The 21,960-nt window shown below is 37.2% G+C and overlaps 1 protein-coding gene across 1 annotated transcript in view; it reads right to left on the bottom strand.

Annotated features, from left to right (window-relative positions):
• The window catches only part of RAD51B (RAD51 paralog B), a 352,771-nt gene that overhangs the window by 303,983 nt on the left and 26,828 nt on the right, over positions 1 to 21,960 (bottom strand). Inside the window, exons 5-7 of the mRNA XM_070938226.1 lie at positions 20,431 to 20,567; positions 19,117 to 19,236; positions 14,245 to 14,428 (exon numbers count right to left, since the gene is read on the bottom strand). Coding sequence (XP_070794327.1) covers positions 14,245 to 14,428; positions 19,117 to 19,236; positions 20,431 to 20,567 — 441 coding nt within the window. The remainder of the gene's footprint in view (positions 1 to 14,244; positions 14,429 to 19,116; positions 19,237 to 20,430; positions 20,568 to 21,960) is intronic.

The raw sequence follows: 21,960 nt of genomic DNA, 5'->3' as shown, positions 1-21,960 counted from the left end.
GCTATAGATACCCACACTCGGCCAGTACATAATTAAATGAGGGGTTGTATTCTGGATATTATGATACCTACTGGTATGTTAATAAAATAGTGTAATCTAACAATATATACAAGATAAAAATTTATAGAGTAACCAAGAGCCTAACAACATAGCTACAAGGAGGATTGCCATCAAATTCCAAAACTGGAAAAAACTGGGGAAAATAATCAATTTACAGAAAAGGACTGCTATCTTTCAGTTAGTAGGATGAGTCTTTTTTTTCTTATGAGCAGAAAAGATTGAAAAATAAACATATAAAAGAAAGAGCATTTAAAGGTGCTAAACTTTAAATAAGAACATACTGATCAACAGATAATCAATTTGATAGAATTAGGGTAGACTGTCACAATGTCTCTAGATAGTGGCAAGCAATAATATAATGGAAAGCATGCAATATCTTTATGTATTAATTCTAAATAACAAATTACTCTTTATTTTATTTGCCAAGGGTCTACAGTATCTCCAGTCAATTAGTCCTAAAGATAGTTCATATCAAGTCATCATTCTAGGCTGTATTTCAGTCTCTAGATTTGTGAAACCTGTCTCTTGTGCTTTGTCCTTATCCTTGTCCTTTCAGTATGCCTTGTAAAGGTCTTGTTTGTTTCAGAAAAAAAAAACAAAGAATTAATCAAGTGGAAAACCCCAACTTGTCATCCAATGTACTAATAATAATGCTATAAAAAACTAATTAGGAAAGCTAAACAAACCTGCAATGTAAACCTACGTATAATTATCCAGAAATAATTCTGGTTTCTAAATAAGTAAATGTCAGAGTTTAATTGGCCCATTTCCCTTATATGTCTTTAAAAGTATACTCTGAAGCTTTTTGTTTTATTTCATTTTTCAGCAGTAAATGCACATACGTTCTTTCTCAGCCATTCTATTTATTCATTTGCTCAACAACTGGAAATTGTAGAGATCTTTTCACATTAGTAGACCATTTAATTTACATTGCTGAGCAACAATAGTTTCTATTAATAACAAAATAATTTGTAATAGGAACATAAGAGCCTATCTTGTATTTTGTCTCCCCATATAAGCTCTATTTAATGATAGACAATTCCCAGACAGAAGCATCTAATCCAGTTGGAGGTTCAAGCAACTGAATTGGAATTCTTGCCTAAAAGATAATTTCTTATGCAACTTAACAGCATTATTACAAAATGAATACATACATTCACCCTTATTTAGTAAGACTAAGCATTTAAAAGTAATACGCACTTGAATATATTTCCAGATATTTTTTAAATCTTCTCTAACAAGAAGAGAAGTAACTGTAAGCCTAAAGAAAGATAAGAAAATGTTGAGTTCATGCTGATTTTATAAAGATTTCTAAAACTTCATTACTAACAAATGTTTCCTTCTGCTAGGCAATGCTCAGTGAAACACACATACACATACTCAAATAAATTTACTGGAAGAAATTTGATGACATTTTTATTACATGCATTCCATTTATTTTTGCTTGACCTATCAATTGTGGATCAGCCAGACTTCAAAGTTAAAATTGAATCCAGAAGATCTTCTTTAAAAATTGATTTATATAATAAAGATCCTGAGTTTCTAATGGTAGAATGGTAGTTTTATATATAGGGAAAGGAGTTTTCATACATAAAAACATCAATAGAGAAGGATACTATGACCTACAATGATTCTATAATTCTATAATACTGTAATTATGCCCTTTCAACCTATGATTTGAATTTTATCAACTCACTTTTTTTTTTTAAGAAAAGAGGATTTTTTTTTTACTCAAGTCAATTTAGACTGAATTTCAGGATGCACAAGCATCCGATTGTTTATTTGTCACATTATCCTTTTCGACAATGTTTCTATAAAAATATGATTGTAGAAACCAAAGTAGTTCATATCCTTTTCAAAATGTCTAACTTATTTTAGGAAAAACACTCTGAAGCAAAAGACAAGAGAAGAAGTGACATTAGGATTCCAACCTCATGGGAGGCCACTAAGCCTCAAAATGATGGAAAAGAGAAAGCAACATGTCTTTGCACGTCAAGAAGTAAGGCCAAAGCCTGCAGGACATGTTTGATTGGACTGTAAAACTATGAGCTTATTCCACTGTGCTTTGATCTCAATGAGCTTCAAAAATAAACATATTGCATCTCAAGCTTGCACAGCCTGCTTCAAAAACTGGAACCACTCTGATGTTGGCAAAAGCAACCTTCACCCCAAATGGCCTAGGACTCTTGGGGTGATTTCAATGATGTGGAAAAGATCACTGCTGTACTGAACAGAGATGGACACAACTTCTACAAGGTATTAAGAAAAACTGTTTTCTTATTCTGATTCTGTAAACATCGGCACATAAATAGTTAAATTTGCAGAAAGACGTGTCAAACTCTGAACATGCAGAAGTTGTGTCAGTTTCTGTTCATAACATGAAACATGATAAGTCTTCTAAAACGTCCAAAGGATTGTCAGATAGAAGATGGGGTGGAACAATTCAAAGTTTTTCCAATGATAGAACAAGAAACAATTAAAATAGCATGGAAACAGATTTTGGTTGGACTTTGTGAAAAAAAATGCAATTAATAAGAGCTGTTCGACTCAAGCTGCCTCAAAAGATGGTGGACATTCCTTTGGTGAAGCAACTAAAACAGAGATGGAATGAGCCATCTGACCAGGATGTTGTAGCAGTTGATTCCTACACTGGACAGAGGCTTGGACTAGGGCATGCACACCCGTCACCTGGTTTTCTGGTTTGTGGCGCGCATGTCCGCGCATAGACCAGCTGGCCGGCACGCATGTGTGCAACAAAAACCAAAAGCTCAGCTTCCTGGCATGCACATGCACACATGGAACCAGCTGGAACCCGGAAAAGCAACGGGTGACGGCTGGTGTGCCCGAGAGATGGCTCTGTGTGCCACTTCCAGCACGCGTGCCATAGGCTCGCCATCACTGGGCTAGGGGATGAGATACAAACAATAATTTAAAAAAATACTATCCCCCAGCCAGAATGCTGAATCAAGGGGGGGGGGAGAAGCTAAAGATATAAATAAGTATGCGTGTGTTTAAAAAACAAAGTATATGTGTGTGATTAAAAAACATAGAAGATACATTAAAGTCTAATTTAAAACGTCTATCCACAGACACATAAAACCAGGACCCTAAAAAATCTAACAGGAGGGATAGGAATATCAGATAAATGTAGGGAAACATAAAAGTAAGCATATAACAAACTAAATCAATTTCAATACAAAGCACTCTTAAACTAAAGGCTCATTAAGAGTAGTTTGTGGCATAGGCCATCATCTGCTGGATTTTAAGCATTGCTGTACAAAACCTGGCAACACTGTTCATTGTAGCGGGATTAATACCTCCAAGCAGCAGGGAGGTACAGAATTGTCCTGTGCCCTGGATAATGGTGCAGTAATGATGAGATGAGACTAGTATGACTGTCTCTGCAATACAAGTACTGCAAGAGTACCTGCTCTGTTTTCTGCTGTGTTGGTGATCAAGAACAGCCAAAGGCGGGCCAGACACCTTACCAGAGTGAAGGCCTTCTGGTCATTAGGCACTTTGAGATTGCTTAAGTATGTTATGGGAAAAGCAGAGCACCTGTTGGATTCACTGGTGATAAGGTTTGGGGATCTGTCTAGGCCCAACTGGTGCTCTGTGTCTACTACATGTTGATGAGTGCTTTGGCCTGATTATATATCCCATGCTAAGTAGAAGACTAGAGAAGTCCAAGGATGAGATTTTAGTTGCCACTGCTTTTTTTCTATATAGACCGAATGTTTATGGGACAAGGCCAAGGGGAAAATATTGTTCAACAATTAAAAGTTCCCAAGAATCATCAACTCCAAGGTGCAATTTGGAAAGGCAATGCTGAAATGAAATCTAGAGCATGATTTTCAAAAAATTAAAAACCAAAAGAACGTGGATCCCAAAGATGCTTTTTCAAGAGGCAACTGGACTTTGTTTTTTCTTTGAAGACGTTTCACTTTTCATTCAAGAAGCTTCTTCTTCTGACTTCCAGAAAAAAAAAAATGCAGATTACGGGAACCATATGTGCTTTACTTTGAGATGCAGACAAAACAGACTCATCCCCAACAGCCTGCACCTGTGTTCAACAGTGAAGGAATACAGGGCAGAGAAAAACATCCTGCAGAAAGCACAGCTCCACAACACAGTCCTTTCAGCAGTTCCAAGAAGGTTCCACACCCATTTGTGGACACAGACAAACCTCCAAGTGGCCTCAATGACCCTCTAAAAGAATGCAAATGACCAGCTGTCTGCAAGGAATATAAATCCTTCCATTCCCCACCATCCAGTCAGAGCTGAAGAAGCTTCTTGGATGGGAAGTGAAATATTTTCAAAAAAACAAACAAACAAGAAAGTCCAATTGCTTCTTGAAAAAAGACTTTTGGGACAACCACGACCTCTGGATGACTGAGAATCACTATAGACAAATAAAGTGAATCAATAGCTAGGATAATATTTGTCATAGTTCGAATATTATTTGGTTTAATATCAAATATAAAGTTACTCTCTTGCTTGATAGAAACATTCATTATAAAAATTATTAACGAGAATTATTAGGAACAACACTTATTATTTGATTTTTTTCCTTGTTTAATGGTTAAGGGCCATAGTAGATGAAATGATACAATGAAAGTCAAATATATTTGCATTCCTTAATTTGGTTTGTTTTTTAGTTATGCTTAGCTTGGTTTATGGGGTATTCAGGTTTCATTTTGTTTATTGCCAACAATTATGAATAATGGAGATATAGCCTGCCATTTCCAATACAGATATTTTTCACTGAGTTGCACTAAACATCTTATCTTCTCCCTCCGACTTACTGTGCATGAACATTATAAAGGATTTCAGACATCTCAAAACTGCAAAAGTAATGCTCTAAAACAGGGGTGTCAAACTCCATTTCATTGAGGGCCGCATCACGGTTGTGTTTGACCTGGGGGGCTGAGGTGGGCATGGTCAGAGTGGGCGTGGCCATCTTGACATCACTCATGTTAGGGGAGTCTGTGGTGGCCCAAGAGCTCTGCCAGCAAAAACGGGCTCTCAAGCTCCGTTTTCACTGGCAGAGGCACTGCAGGCCTTTGCTGCTTTTAGGGTGGCCCGGTGGGACAGATTTAAACACTCTGTGGGCCGGATCCAGCCCCCAGGCCTTGAGTTTGACACCCCTACTCTAAAAGATAGTTCTGGGTCAAATTTGAAACTAAACAATGATTTAATGCCATGTATATGAGTAAGTGGAAACCTTGAACAAATAACTCCCCACCATTTGCATACTAGGAAGCAGCTTTAAATTGTAATTCTCACCTATAAAACTCATTCCACATTGTCTATTTTAAATTCCTGGGAATAAAGGAGATAAATAGACAGACAGACAAATAGATGACTGATTGTATTATTACAACAAATAAATAATCATTAGTATTCTATGCTTTTGAAAGTATTCAAACATCTGATAAAATCAATATAAATCCTTAGGAATGATTAAATCATATTGCAAAACATATTTTTCATAATTACAGACCAGTCACCTTAGGTGGAAAAAATTATCTATCTTCCTAATACCACAAGATTATGGATTTTATTCTTGTGCTTTTAGCACCTAGTTTTGTATGTTCAGTATGCAAAATATCTTCCAGAATGAAAGGTAAGAGAGGTGAGAGAAGGTATTTAAATAGTCAAGCTAATTAATAAGCTAAGAACATAAATATGTGAAATAAAGAAATACTATAAAACTGACCCAGTCTAAAAATTGCAGTATTAAAAAGGAAAGCCAGACAAGGAGCTAAAAAGCAGTACTCTAACTGCTAAATGCATTAAAAAAAGACAAGTCTTTATCATGATATATTGCAAATTTGAAAAAGAAAGAAAAGGGGAAGGGATTAATTCCTTTTTATCTAATCTTACATACAAATAGTTGAGCAACCTACAAAGACAGCATGTTGATTCAAAGCTCATTTTGTTAATTAAACAAAATCACATGCAAGGCAGAAAATCAGCAACAGAGTGTGCCAGTTCCTTTCTTTTAATTATTTCATCTGGAACAGAATGATACTTCACAAGTCTCCTAGAAACTTTTACTTACCACTTACCAAAGGCTGCAAAAGCCTCTATGGAAAACTTATTTAGGAAGCATAACTCTGAAAATTGACCATCGTTGAAGATTTCAAGCTGTCTTTCAAACAATTCTGTCCAACACAGAAAGACTGTCATTCACAATAGCAATAGCACTTAGATTTATATACCGCTTTACAGCCCTCTCTAAGTGGTTTTACAGAATCAGTATATTGTCCCCAACAATCTGGGTCCTCATTTTACCCACCTTGGAAGAATGGAAGGCTGAGTCAACCTTGAACCAGATAGGATTTGAACTGCCAAATTGCAGGCAGCCAGTAGTCAACAGAAGTGGCCTGCAGTACTGCACTCTAACCACTGCGCCACCGAGGCTCAGTGCAGGACAGTGTGTATATATATATATATATATATATATATATATATATATATATATATATATATATATATATATATATATATGTAAATAAATAAATAAATAAATAAATAAATAAATAAATAAATAAATAAACAAACAAATAAATAAATAAATAAACAAATAAATAAATAAATAATTTTATTTCTATACCGCCCTTCTCCCGAAGGACTCAGGGCGGTGTACAGCCTATTAAAAGCACAAAAACAGACATCAATTAAAAATAATTAAAATTATTAAATAATTTCGGCTCAGATTTAAAACCCCAAAAATTTAAAACATCCAATTTAAAATCATTACATTGATAGCCCGGCCTGGTGGAACAGCAGGGTCTTGAGGACACAGCAAAATACACGGAGGTCGGAGATCTTATGCATTTCTGGGGCAGTTCATTCCACAGGGCAGAAGCTCCCACAGAGAAGGCCCTCCCCCTGGGTGTCGCCAGCTGACATAACTTGGCCGATGGCACCCAGAGGAGACCCTCTCTGTGGGAGCGGACTGGCCGGTGGGAGGCTATTGGTGGCAGAAGTTGGTCTCGAAGGTACCCAGGTCCTATGTCATGGAGCGCTTTAAAGGTGGTGACCAGCACCTTGAATCGCACCCAGAAGACCACTGGGAGCCACTGCAGCTCGTGCAGGAGGGGTGTCATGTGGTCACAAAGAGTTGCGCCCATAACCACCCATGCGGCCGCATTCTGGACCAGTTGGAGCCTCCGAGTGCTCTTCAAGGGGAGCCCCATGTAGAGAACATTACAGTAGTCCAGCCAGGAGGTGACAAGGGCGTGAGTGACCGTGCGCAAAGCGTCCCGGTCCAGAAAGTGTTGCAACTGGCGAATCAGGCGAACCTGATGGAAAGCCCCCCTGGCCACTGCCGTCTACTGCAACTACTAAACTATTACTTATACAAAGAGGCTCCCATTAGTCAAGGACTACCTGTACAATACACCACAACACTGATTAATGATCATCATCATTGTCCAGAAAACACAGAGGCAGAGGTCTGAAACAGGGCAGAGGTCTGAAACCTTAAACACTCAAAGAGCCATTTGGACCCATTTTCCCACAGAAAACACCGGGAGCCACAAAACCTGGGTGGGAGTGGCCAACTCGATGTCTCTCTCTCTCTCTCTCTCTCTCTCTCTCTCTCTCTCTCTCTCTCTTGGCTGTGTGTCTATTCCCACTTGAAGCTTTTCCAAAAACAGGCAAGGGTTTGGGGGGGGTTGGTTTTTTTGTTGGTTTCTTCTTCTTTGGGTGCTTTTTACCATATGATTTAAATCAAGAGTCATTTCTGGTTCCCAGATAAATGAAGCTCTTTTGTCCCCCCACTGTGGCTCCCTGTTGGCTGAACCCACCACTGGCTGGTCCTGCCCCTCGCCCTCCCCTCCCACTCACTCCTTGCCTGGCCTGAGAAGATAAGGGCAACGGCGGGGGATGGAGACTCGCTCCATATTCCATATTCCAAAGCACCCCTGTACTTGCCTCATCTAACGGGCGCTTCTTCTGGCCCTTGTTGGTGCTGCATGCACCTTGGTTGCTCGGGAAAACGCACAACTTGCTCCCCCCCTCCCGAGACACTGGCCCAGTCTGGAGGAGGAGGGAACACTGTCTCCCCAATTGTGAAGCATGCTAAATTTAACTGTGCTGCACAAGGCGCTGCCAAAGCAGTGGGCAGGCTATGGAGGCGGCAAGAGCTTTTTGTTGTTTTTGATGAGAATTTACCACTTTTAGTGATCAGAAGAATGTACAGTCTCCTCATCTTTATGACATAGTGGCAGTCTATGGCAGAATAAGGTAGGAAATGTCTATAGAGATTCTCAGTCATCAAGGTCATGGTTGTCCCAAAGGTGCTTTTTTGAGAGGCAACTGGACTTTCCTTTTTTTCTTTGAAGACATTTCATTTCTCATCCAAGAACTTCTTGGAACAAGGTAGGAACTTTCCCAGTAGATAATAGAAAACTATTCTATGAACAATTCAATCTTCTGATAGCCATAGGTAAGAGGGAAAAGTATTATTGGATTACATTATATATAATTTTATTATCAATTCTTGGTCATTTTTAGCAGAGACTTTGATATTAAGAAAATCTCTTGAACAGAAATTTAAATTCCAAATAAATTTGCTTTATGCAGACAATTCCAGAAAAAGAAATCAATCAAATTATTGGTAAACACTGAAATGCATAAAACTGTCTTGAGTGCAGTTTTCAACCATAAACACTGATGCTTCAAAAAATCAAGCATTGAGAAGCCTATTATATCTCTAAGGAACTGGTTTATTCAACTACAATCTGCCAATCTTAATTTACATCTATTATTACATATCTTCCAATCTGGAATGATAAAAAAAAAGTCATGAATTTGTTAAGTGAAATTTCATTCCAAACATTTAAAATATATTAATTTTCCCTCTTTTATTATTGATGCTAAACATGTCCAGTTCCGTCAGTCTCTCTGTTTCAGCTCCTAATCTTTTCACTGTCTTTCTCTGACCTTATTTCAATTCTTCTGCTTTATAACATGTAGTTCCTAGAATTGGACACAAAATATGAAATGATAGCTGATCAAACCAAAGTAAAGCGGAACAATGATATCGCAAAATGGTGTTGTGTTTAAAGCACCATGTTAAAAACCAGGAGACTGAGTTCTAGACCTGCCTTAAATACAAAACCAGCTGAGAACCTTGGGCCAGCTATTTTCTCTCAGCCCCAGGAAGCAGGCAATGTTAAACCACTTCCAAAATACCTTATCAAGAAACTTGTCAAGGGAATGACCAGGAGTCAACACTGACTCACATAGACACAAATGTCCTTTATGTGCAAACACAGGAGAAACAAAAGAAACAAAATTAGGCAAATAAGCAAACACTTTTTCTTACATGCAAAATTTTAACCATCTCTTTCAAAATCATTTTTTTTAAAAAAAGATTCCTCAGTACTGCATAGGTATCATTCTCTGGTTTGATTAACCAATGTTTTATACAATGTTTTATTATACAATAAACAGAATTTCAATACCACTGTCACAGAAGATCTGAAAAATGTAAATTGGGCAAAGCAGTATGAAGGAACATAAAAGACTTCAAAAGGAAATGGGCTTTAATTTCCATCAACAATACCATGGCCATCTACAGATTTCCAAATTGAATTATTTCAGCAATTTACATATGGCCATATTAAGCATTCTGTTTATTACAAATCAAAGACCAAACTTCAGCCACCCAGCAAGTCAGTTTCTCTTTAGGAAAAAAAAAGCAGGATAACACAATTGTTTTTAATCAAATAGATCAACAATATTTGATTACAAGGCACATAATATAATAACTGTTTCAAAATTATGCCATGTATAACTTTTTCATTATATTCTGTCCATATCACAGAATAGATAATGGGTTCAGAAAAAATAAAATTACAGGGAAGGAACTCTTCGTACTGATTAATATAAACATTCTCCCAAACTCAAAATGTTAGCGGAAGGTTGTTTATGTAAATGGTGAAACAGTAATGCCCCCAAAATTTTGAAAATAGGAATTTGTTCTTAAGCTCTTTAGGAATTAAAATCGTTCCCTAGATACAACTTCCTTCAACCAAAAAATGCTTGATGTCTCTTTGGCCCTGGAATAAGCACAACAAATAGTTTTATTATTTTAAAAGTTTCAGATTCTTTTCAATCAGGGCTACGAATACAATGGAATTTGACTGGACAAAGTAAATTAAAAAAGAATAATACAAAGTTCCCCTTTATTTCCTAGAAGTTACTTCTGAAATAATATTGTCTGAAAAAGAAATTCTACTAACAGGATGTTACAGATGAATCACTTACTGTGAACAATCATTACTTTGCTTATTAGAATGGAAAGATGTAAAGCAGGGCCACTAAGGTCAATCTTAATGGTCATTTGAGTTCATGTGGCCAAAGATGGATTTACAGGTTAAAAAATATTATTTTGTGGGTGCCTTATAAATGGACTGTTAACTAATGCAGCTTCTTCAACATAAACATAAAATGATATACATTAATTCATTCAGTTATTCCAAAAAGAGACAGTAGACAGGTTGAGGCCTTCTGGGATACAAGGCTTATCACCCTGACCAGCAGCCATGCTGGCTACAGTTCATAAGCACTTTAGTCCAAAATATCTGGAAGATACTTCAATGGTTATTCCTAGACTTTGGGTGCAGCGGTTACATTGGTACCCTCTATTGATTTACACTAATACTTCTTCCTTGCAGTTTTATCTCACAACATATTTGTGTCTTTTAATTTAAAAACAATCTCTTTTTTTATGACCCTGTAGTCCCTATTGGCGACTGGATGGAGCTGAGCATTTACTGACCGGGTGCCCTTCTTAATGCCTACCTCGATTTTGCAGCAGATATTTTTTCTTTGGGCTCTAGGAGAGAAACATCTGGTAAGATTGATCTCTCAACCTTTCAAGTGGGAGACTAGCGTCTTCACCACTAGGGCACCACATCACTAGATCTATATTTTTTAATATTAAATTATTATTCGTCATAACATTCTTGGTAACACAATTAAATGAAGAGTTTCTTAAAACATAGCCCTCTTCACTTATTTAACAACTGAAATTATCTTCCACATTCTCTCTCCACAAAAATCTCATCAACTTTGGATGTTACAATATTAAGCAGCATGATCTGAAAAATTCTACTTGCCATTTATTTAAACATAAATAGGATTCTCATAATTGTAGGCTCCAATAAAACAGATTATGATTGTGAGGTAAATTCTATTTGCATCCTAATGAATGCATGAAGAACTAATCAAACCTTACTAATGTGCTCAACCTGATTGGATATTCACAATGTACAGCTCAGGTGAAGAGGGGCATCAGCATTGTGGGAAATTAGACAATTCCTGTGTTAGCTTCATTTTAACAAAGAAGAACCAAAGCTTTTAATTCCCATTATAATGCTTGCCAAACAAAGGAAAGCCTTGAGTATCCTCTTGTAATTTAGCTACATAATAAACAGGCACCATCTAGTGGCTGTTTCATCATATATAACATATATGCTTCAAAAAAAAAGTCATGCAACTTAAACTCATTGAGATGAATGAATTTGTTTTTATGAAACTCAAATGATTCATTAACTGATGTCTGGATTATATTATAACTAAAATACAGGCACAGATTAAAAATAAATAAAACTGTCAATCCTTCAGAAACAGCATAAGGATTTGGTTTATGTTGAGGTAATGTAAGAGAAGGTCACAAAATCCATAAAAATTCTTTGTAGAAGCTATTTAGCTTGTTATACTTTCAAATCCAAATTTATTCATGTTGATCAAGAAAACAACAAAAATTCCCCACAAAAAATCATCACCACAAGGGACATTGATCTTGGGAAGGGCTTCTTGGCTTATCCGGAGATCGTGGTTAAAGTTATGTGACTTGCATCACTGCACTGCTGAACAGTAGCTTTCCAGGCATCCAGTATACAACTGTTCTATACTAGAAAAGGAATTTCTATCTGAATATAAAACCGAATCACTATTAGAGGAAAAATGTTCAATAGGTCAAGTAGGAATTTAAGAATTCCAGTGATTAGGGTATACTTCAATATTTTACATTTTTTGCCCATGGTTGTGATAGAATCACCAGATGAAGGACAGGAGGCCCTGATATGAGGGAGTTAAAAGACATTCCAGTTTGGACTCTATGAGGGGTAGGAAGCGTTTGAAGTCAAGGCATTAGGAGCAGTGGTGGAATTCAATTTTTTTTACTACTGGTTCTGTGGGCGTGGTGTGGCTTGGTGGGCGTGGCAGGGGAAGGATACTGCAAAATCTCCATTCCCACCCCACTCCAAGGGAAAGATACTGCAAAATATCCATTCCCACCCCACTCCAGGGGAAAGATACTGCAAAATCCTCATTCTCTCCCCACTCCTGGGGCCAGCCAGAGATGGTATTTGCTGGTTCTCTGAACTACTCAAAATTTCCACTACTGGTTCTCTAGAACCTGTCAGAACCTGCTGAATAGCACCCCTGGTTAGGAGTATATCAGCCTTTTTTCAAGGGAAGGCATGCAGTCTGGTGAGATTCTTATATGCTAATGTTCATCATTAAAGAAAGCTCTTTGACCATTTATTTGAGCTGTTCTAGTTGCTTGCACCTGATGTGGTCTAAAATTAGCCTATGAAAATATACATCTTTCTTGTAGTCTAAAACTAAGGAAACTAATTTTTAATCCAGTTTCTAGTATTTACATTATTCCCACAAACATACAATCTGACAGTTTGGGCAGTTTTACTGAAAGAAGCACAGATCATCAATTTGGCTCCAAATATTTGCTTCTGATTCCTAACAAAATATGCTGCAATCTACAAATTTGACAATAATTTTAATGTATTATATATTGTTTGAAAGGTTCTAATTAAATAACTCCTTACTACTGAATCTTCCAGTTCGGTAGACCTAGTCAAGAATCTGGAACAGATTGTTGGCTGGTTTCTATGCAGTGCTAGTTGTTTTTATTTCTCTGTATAAAGTATAAACTTGGATTGTTGAATCCTCAGTTTGCACTCCTCCTTTCTGGTTGTGATCATAAAGTTGTAATACCGTGTTTCTCCAAAAAGACGACCCACTTTGAAAAGAAGCCCTGTCACGTTTTTGAGCACATGCGATCAAATTAAGCCCCACCCACAAAATTAGCCCTAATTAAGAACCCGTCCACCCTGGGGTGCAGGGGGTGGGGCGAGGCACACAGGTAAAAAAATAAGCTAGGGTGGGGATGGGGGGGTGGAGTTGCCCTACTTACCAGGCCTCGCACACCCCGACAACTGCCTCACCTTCTTCTGCAGCAGCTTCTTCTATGGCCGCTTGCCACCACTCAAACGCATTGCCCTTGCCTCCGTTTTGCCTTTAGATGCCTGCCAGAAGGCATATGCAGCCGATAACAGAGCTCCGGATCAATCTGGAGTGGGCCAGCAGTGGGCTCCTGCTGGGCAAGGCTTTTGATGCCACCGCCATGAAGTGAATCAATAATTAGAACCCTCCAAAAAGAAGGCCTAGCCTTCTTCTTTTCTTCTTTTCGGGGGTCAAAAGAAAATAAGACCTGGCCTTCTTTTTGGAGAGAAACAGTATTTCTGCAGTACCCCCTCTTAACTGGTAATAATTTGGGATCTCTTCTTAGGTTTCAGAGTCCACTTTCAAAAAATGCAAGGCATCTCTGACTTGAAAATGCTCGAGACTATTCACTCAAATACCACATGTAGTATCTTAATGATGCAAACTCATAAAGAAGAAATAGCTAATCTGCCATGTTAGCAATGAGAATTTCCTGTTGTACTACCATCCGGAATCATATGGGCTGTTCCTAAGGCTGGTTACAAACATCCCCATAGTGGAATAATTTAATCTCAGATATGCTTCAGAATATAATCCATCAATTTATTTCTACAAGAAGATTTGATTCATCAGCAAATGGCTAATCTTAAGGAATAAGAACACGGGATGCTAATATCCTTGGACAAATCTGCAAAAGATAGCATTAATTGTTCATGCTGTGATCAGAAAACCAGAACAAACATTATTCCTTCTTCTACATGAGAAAAACTACCTTATTAGTCTTCTTGTCAAGCAATTTTTAAAAAAATGTATGTATTACAGTATTTCAAGTAAGTTTTCAGACATTCTAAATCATTGAAAATACAAAAGGCTTTAAAATACTTCACATACGAAAAATAGAGAAAAAAAACTTACGGGTATTGAAAACTCTTCAGCCAAGTATTTCAATATTGAAGCTTCTTTAGTCAATAAATTGCTTCGTTCTTTCAGGTTACCTTGACGCTTTGTATCAAATTCTTTTCTGACTACTGAAGCAACAGAGTCAACTATTATTAGTTTAACGTTCTTAGAAATTATTTCTTCTTCCAAAGATTTAATTCTGGGGGGAAGAAAGAATAACCCAAATAACAATTGTAGAATTTGGTATAAATATCTACATACCTTTCTAGATTCTAATTGCAAATGGATCTTGATTGATTTTGAAAGGCTGAAGCAGGGCTGAACCTGATCAGTAACTGAAAGAGAAATTTTCAGGAAATCCTAAATCCAAATTAGGCTAGGAAATTGAAATTGAAAAGGCATTCTTGAAGTTAACGTTAAATTGTTGCTCAAAAACAAATAGATATGTTGGTATAATATTTTTTAAATCAAGTAACACTTTGTAGCATGATTATTCTATAAACTCCATAAGTGTGCACAGATACTTTGTTGCCTTGAAACAATCTCAATTTCTTCACATCAGTAAATTAAGCACCATATCTGCATATGAATGCATGTATATACATTCATATGCCACAGTGGCGCAGTGGTTAGAATGCAGTACTGCAGGATACTTCTGCTGACTGCCAGCTGACTGCAATTTGGCTCAAGGTTGACTCAGCCTTCCATCCTTCCAAGATGGGTAAAATGAGGACCCAGATTGTTGGGTCAATATGCTGACTCAGGGCTGTAAAAGCACTCTGAAGCAGTATAGAAGTCTAAGTACTATTGCTATTGCTATATGTACCCGAGGCCTCCAGTTTAAATAAACAATCCCCCACTTCTGCATGTCCAACAGGTAAAAGATAACAGTTTCCCTTGTCCAGTCATATCTGACTCTAGGGGGCAGTGCTCATCTCTAATTCTTAGTCAAGGGAGCAGTGTTGTCCAAAGACATGCCCAGCATTATAGGTTAAGGCACATGGAACGCTTTATCGCCCCACGAAATACCACCTATTTATCTACTTGTATTTACATATTTTCAAACTGCTAAGTGGGCAGGAATTGAGAAAGTAACAGGAGCTCACCCTGCTGCATGGCACTTGGGTCTCAAACTGGTCTATCAGCTTTCCAGTTGACAAACTCAGCATCTTTAACCGCTGAGTCATCGCATCCCCTTGTCCAACAGGTAACTGCAGCCAATATCAGAAAGTGTACTTCCGTGGCATATGCGTTTGCAAATGTTTGTTACTTTTATATTTTAATATGTACATTTTGAAATCCTAATGCAGTTGTTTGCGTCTGAATGGCATATTATCTGTTTTACTACAGAAAAGTCCAACCACTGAATCTGCATATATGCATATCTTGTAATTTTTATTAATATCATTCTGGCAACTTACTAAAGATTTTATTTTATTATGGAAGTAATAAGAACATAAACTTGAAGGCTGCCACAAAAGAGATCCTTTATATTAACAGGGGATTCAATTACCTACTACTACTACTACTAATGTGTGCCTTCTATTGAGTAATTTAAAAAGGAATTCCTACCATGGAACTATGGTTACACATTATTGAAATTCACCTTGCCAAGTCAATTCCAACAAGAGATATTTAAGCTGAACAATTTGTTAACCAGTACTGTGACCCAGTCATGCAACAGTCTCATTTCAAGAATGATAAGTAGAATAGTACCACAAGTATATTTTAGTGATTTTTCTCCAATACTACCTGACATTTATAGCTTTTGAAAAAACTCAGTCAGCTAATTTTAACACAAAGAATCTGTCTGAGATTTTCTGTTACCCTGTTTCCCCCCAAATAAGACGTCTCCTGATATTAAGCCCAATCGGGATTTTGAGTGCATGGCAATAAGGCCAAGCGCTTATTTCAGGGTTCAAAAAAATATAAGACAGGATCTTATTTTCGGGGAAACACAGTATTATATTATTGACTTCATTCTAGTGATCTTAAATCTTAGAGTACTTAATCCCTGTGTAATCTTTCATTAGAAGCTTATATTTGCACTTGAACTCAGATTTTATTTTGCATGTATTTTTGTTATTGTGTCATTCCAGAGCCAAGTTCTGTATTTGGAATCAACTGAGACTTATTTGATCCTATGGCCAATTCCTCATAATTCAGTACTTTCCTAGAAATTTTTCTACTTTACTACAAATAGTATTCCATGAATGTTCCTATCTTCAACATGAATCATCTTGTTCTTATTGCCATTTGCCCAGAGAAAGATCCAGCCTATCTTTCATACTCAGATAATTTTATCCAGTGATGAAGCTCCAAAGGGCTACAAATAATAATTTTAACTTGGACATATCATCCTGGGTTCTCTCTACATACTTCCTTTCTATTAATCATTTCAATAATGTTGGTTACAGTGTTACCCAAATCAATTGTAACAGCAGTTGTAAATTGTAAAACTATTGCCTTGAAAATGTATTCCTAAAACTTATATATTACAATTTGGCCCAGAATTCTATTTATGTGCACAGTATCCATAAGTCTCTCACACATCTTAGATTTAAGTTCATTTTTTAAAAATTGAAGCTCAACTTGGAAAACATTAAATAATGTTATCTGTACATCTCCACCCCGGACCACCCCAACGATGCCCTTGAAGTGATGTCCTGGTGTCTGGAGGCTGTGCGGATCTGGATGGGGAGGAACAGGCTCAGGCTCAACCCATCCAAGACCGAGTGGCTCTGGTTTCCGACATCCCGATATAGTCAGTTGACGCCATCGCTGACTATTGGGGGCGAATCGCTGGCCCCCACGGAGAGGGCTCGCAACTTGGAGAATCCTCCTGGATTCACGGCTGTCTTTAGAAGAGCACTTGACAGCTGTGACCAGGAGGATTTTTCATCAGGTTCGCCTGATTCGCCAGTTGTGTCCCTTTCTGGATCGGGACTCCCTACACACAGTCACTCATGCCCTCGTCACTTCCCGCCTGGACTATTGTAATGCTCTCTACATGGGGCTCCCCTTGAGGAGCACCCGGAGGCTCCAACTGGCGCAGAGTTCGGCCGCGTGGGTGGTTATGAGAGCAACATGGCGCTCCCGTGTGACACCTCTCCTGCGCGAGCTGCACTGGCTCCCGGTGGTCTTCCGTGTGCACTTCAAGGTTTTGGTTACCACCTTTAGAGCGCTCCATGGCTTAGGACCTGGTTATTTACGGGACCGCCTACTACCACAAACAGCCTCCCACTGGCCAGTACACTCTCATAGAGAGGGGCTCCTCCGGGTGCCGTCAGCCAAGCAGTGTCGACTGGCGGCCCCCAGGGGGAGGGCCTTCTCTGTGGGGGTACCCACTATCTGGAACGAGCTCCCCCAGGAGATACGGAGGATCCGGATCTGCGCACTTTCCACCGTGCTCTTAAGACCCTCTTATTCCAGCAAGCCGGCCTGGCCTAATTTTCTCCCCTTTCTTTTAAATTTTTTAAACTGAAATTTTAATTTGTTTTAAATTATTGGGATTTTAATTGTCATGGGCTAAATTATTTAATTTGGTTTTAAATTGTTTCTAACTTTTGTATTTCTGTATTTTATCCTGTGCCTGTTCACTGCCCTGAGTCCTTCGGGAGTAGGGCGGTATACAAATTTAATAAAACATAAACAAACAAACATAAACATCTTACTAGCTACTTAGATAAATAAATACATACAAATGAAAAAATCTTTAAATGAGTTTTATAAGCATAGTTTAGAAAAAGAGATAAGTTAGATATTTGGATTTTTACTTCGTTATCTTGATTTTCTAGTTTGATACAAGTTTTTTGCATCTTAAGGTTTTTTGTTATTGTTTTGTTTTTAAATAATTTAATATATTATTTCATTTGTTTTTTTACCTTATTTGTTATATTTATAAGGGACTACTTATCTACACACTGGGGCAGCCTACAAATCTTATAATTAAATAAACATTGTTTTATTTTAAATATAGTACATATTGCTATTATTACACATACTGTAGTTTTTATACTATACGATGGCTTTCTTTTTTTAAAGAAACATTAATTGTAATGTTTTTGAAGTTTAAATAAAAGTAATAAGAAATCCTACAAAGAAATGACATTGCACATCAAGAGAGGTGTGAAATAACAATCTATCTGGATCACCTACTTAAAAAAATATACCTAAGAAAATGCTTCCCCAACATACAAAATCCTCAATACTGCTCTTTTCTGTAGGTCAAAAAAGTAAGATAGAACATATTTTTTAAAAAATCTTTTAGCAGACTGTCATTCACTAAGGATATGGAGATATACTGTATTATTTAGGTCTATTCATATGTAAGAAGTCTCCTGCAAATCCCTTGGACTGCAAGGTGATCAAACCAGTCAGTCCTAGAGGAGATCAACCCTGACTGCTCTTTAGAAGGCCAGATCCTGAAGATGAAACTCAAATACTTTGGCTACCTAATGAGAAGGAAGGAGTCACTGGAGAAGAACCTAATGCTGGGAAAGAATGAGGGCAAAAGAAGAATGGGACGACAAAGAATGAGGTGGCTGGATGGAGTCACTGAAGCAGTAGGTGTGAGCTTAAATGGACTCCAGAGGATGGTAGAGGACAGGAAGGCCTGGAGGAAAGTTGTCCATGGGGTTGCGATGGGTCGGACATGACTTCGCAAATAACAACAATTCATATGTATGTGTGCCTGTGTAAGTTGTATGTGTGTATGTGTTTGTTTGTTTGTGTGTGTGTGTGTGTGTGTGTGTGTGTGTGCGCGCGCGCATATGTGTATATGTCTGTTTGTATGTATATGTTATATCCAAATATAACAGTAAGGGTTCAGATATTAATTGGCTTTCATATTCTATATTAAACTCTCTCAAGAGAGAGTTTGCTTACCTTTTTAGTACGCTATCACAGGTTAGCTCCTGATAGACAAGAACCTTGTTTGTCATTGCAATCAGCTTTTCTTCTGTAGCAAAATAATGTGGGAATCGATGCTGTGCTATTTCAACAAGCCTGTTTGGGGCCGAAAGAAAATTACTGAGAAAGGATAACCACTGATTTTCAGAAATCAATTGAACATGAAAGAAATTATCTATGCAGAAAATTTCAATGAAAAGTAAACACAAATTGATAAACAATGTATATATTTGATTCTTTCTCATATTTTTCAACATGTCTTTAAATACATCCCACCCCAAATTTTTGTGAAATTCATACTAAGCAGCATATTCTGATTCTCAAGAATAGCAATAAATACAGATGAATAACGAAGAGCAGATAGCTATAAATATCCCCTCATTTTTCCAATTATCCACCTGATCAACTAGCTTGCCGGAATTAGATCACCTATCACTCAGGAAGACCAGACCTGCTAGATCACTGACAGAGGAAGAGAACTACCTCTAACACTAAAAGCAGAGATAACTACCAAGAGATTCCCTATTATGTGGAAAACTCGTTGCACCAATGTCTTCTGCTGCCGGTTCTTCATTTTTCACTAACTACAGAGATACAGAGAGAGAAAGAGAGAGAGAGAGAGAAGTAGGAATCATAAATGGAAAAGTCAGAGGCTTAACCTCTTTGAAAGTGAGCAATGGAATACTTATGTACCCATCACAGAAAGGCCAAGTGGAAGAAACACAAAGGAGCAGCATTTAATGACAATCTTAACAATTATTTTGAAATGAACTTTCAGCCCTAAACTAAATTACATAAATGATTAAAAACTTAACAAATATTTCTTCTCTTTTAACAAATATACTCAAATGCATTCACAAATTGTCAGTAATCTGGTGACATTATCCTTACGAGGATTGGAAACGAGAATGCTGTAGATGCTCATAATAGATTCATTATTAAATTCAACTGGATCAGGACTGCACTCTAGTGGGAATTTCACTGAATTATTAGCATTAGAAAAGCAATGTTTTCTTTTAATGCCGATGGGTGGTAAATTCCAAAAAAATACAGCTGGCTATTTTTGCAAAAGAGTGTTGGACTGTACAAAATCTGGTCTCTATGTTTGGAGGTGGCAAAATATGTAATTGGGCAGAGGGAAGAGAGACAATACTGGAATTTGACTTAGATCTTTCATCACCTTCAAAACAACACTATGGCACTTGAACTAATTCCAGGCTGCATGTGCACTATATATGTAATCAAACATGTCTTCTAAAGCTGTGAATACTTTTTTGTATCAGTCTTTACCTTTCAGCAGTAAATGCAGACTCTGTATCAATGTAAATAACTGCCCCATTCAATCCTCCCATGTTAGTGGGCATTGTGGCCAGCAAGCTCATCATAATACAGAACTGAGTTTTGCCACAACCTGATGGACCCGTTATCTAATAACAGAAATAGGCACAAACAGCATTATAATCTTTCTGTAAACCTGCAGTTACTGTTTTTAATTTTAGACTCCACATCACATTACTTCAGTACTATCATGTATTTTTACAATACCATGTTTCAGGTTGATTTAAAAAAGAGCAAAAGTAATAGATTTTGAGATAACAGATTTTGAGAATATGATGCAATGTCCAAATATGTTATTCTTAAAACCATACATGATTATTTTTCGAAGCATATATGTTTAAAACATCCATTTCTTTCAAATAAAATATAGTAATGCTGTACCAAATAATTTAAAGGCATGATATAAGAAAAGATAAGGAAACAGTCAAATCTAGTTTATATTAACACCATTTATTATACCTTTTAGGGTTCTCCAGACATATCCAACCCTTATAATATAATATATAATAAAATAAACAAAAGTACATTCATAGACATAGCTAGTTTTACTTCTGTTGACCCACATATATTCCTTGAACAAACCACATTCTACTAATACATTTCCACCAAATTTTGCATAACTTGGACTATAATAGCAAAATTAATATGTAACATATATACAAAACAATAAAACCGTTATGGTGCCTATAATTTCAATCCCTCAAACCTTTACTTGCCTTTGTAAGGCTGTGAGATTGGGGCAGAGGAGGGGCAGGCCATCTCAAAGAAGGGGAGCTCAAAAAGAGACTGTTTCCTCTCATATCTTCTCACCACCACACCTCGAGTTAGGATTCCTGATCTGGATTTGGTAGGTTAGGCTGTCTCTTTGATACCTAAAGTCTGAGCCATATCTCATGACAAGGAAGAAACTTTCAGAAAGCTGCACTGTGGTTAGTACTATATCCATGGAGCAACTTTTGCAGCTTTCTGAATGTTTTGATTCTGTTTCAAATTTGTAACTAAATAAATGCAATTATCCGGATATTTTTACCATCTAAATTCTATTTGCATTTTGCTATTCTTATGGATCTCAGACATCTTTTCCTCTCTTTTCCCTAGTACAATAATTACTACTTACAACACAGGTTAAGACCTTGTATGCTTAGTTGATGGTTCAAGTCTTAAGTCCAGTACAGTGAATGATTGAAGTATTAGTAATATATGGAAAAATATAACATTTCCAACTGAGATGGTTAAGTTTTGGAGGCTGAAAATTTAATAAAAGTTATTTCCTCATTTTTCCCATGGGCTTTTTTGTTTCTTGTTTTCCCCCAAAGTGCTGAAAGGGGGGTTATAAAGTTTTTTTTAAAAAAAAAAACTCAGAATAACATGATTATGAAATACAAACATACATTGCTTGGAATAGCTGCCAGAATTTAACAAGCTCTTAGCTCATTTGGGATGTTTTCTTTAACTTTAACTTAAGAATGCAGCCTTGCCAGA

Source organism: Pituophis catenifer, unplaced genomic scaffold (genome assembly GCF_029215685.1).
Source record: "Pituophis catenifer annectens isolate HBS135680 unplaced genomic scaffold, rPitCat1.0.hap2 SCAF_1, whole genome shotgun sequence".
In the NCBI taxonomy this organism is placed as follows: domain Eukaryota; kingdom Metazoa; phylum Chordata; class Lepidosauria; order Squamata; family Colubridae; genus Pituophis; species Pituophis catenifer.
The sequence above is the reverse complement of the archived record's forward strand: the minus strand, read 5'-3'. Positions and strand labels throughout refer to the sequence as shown.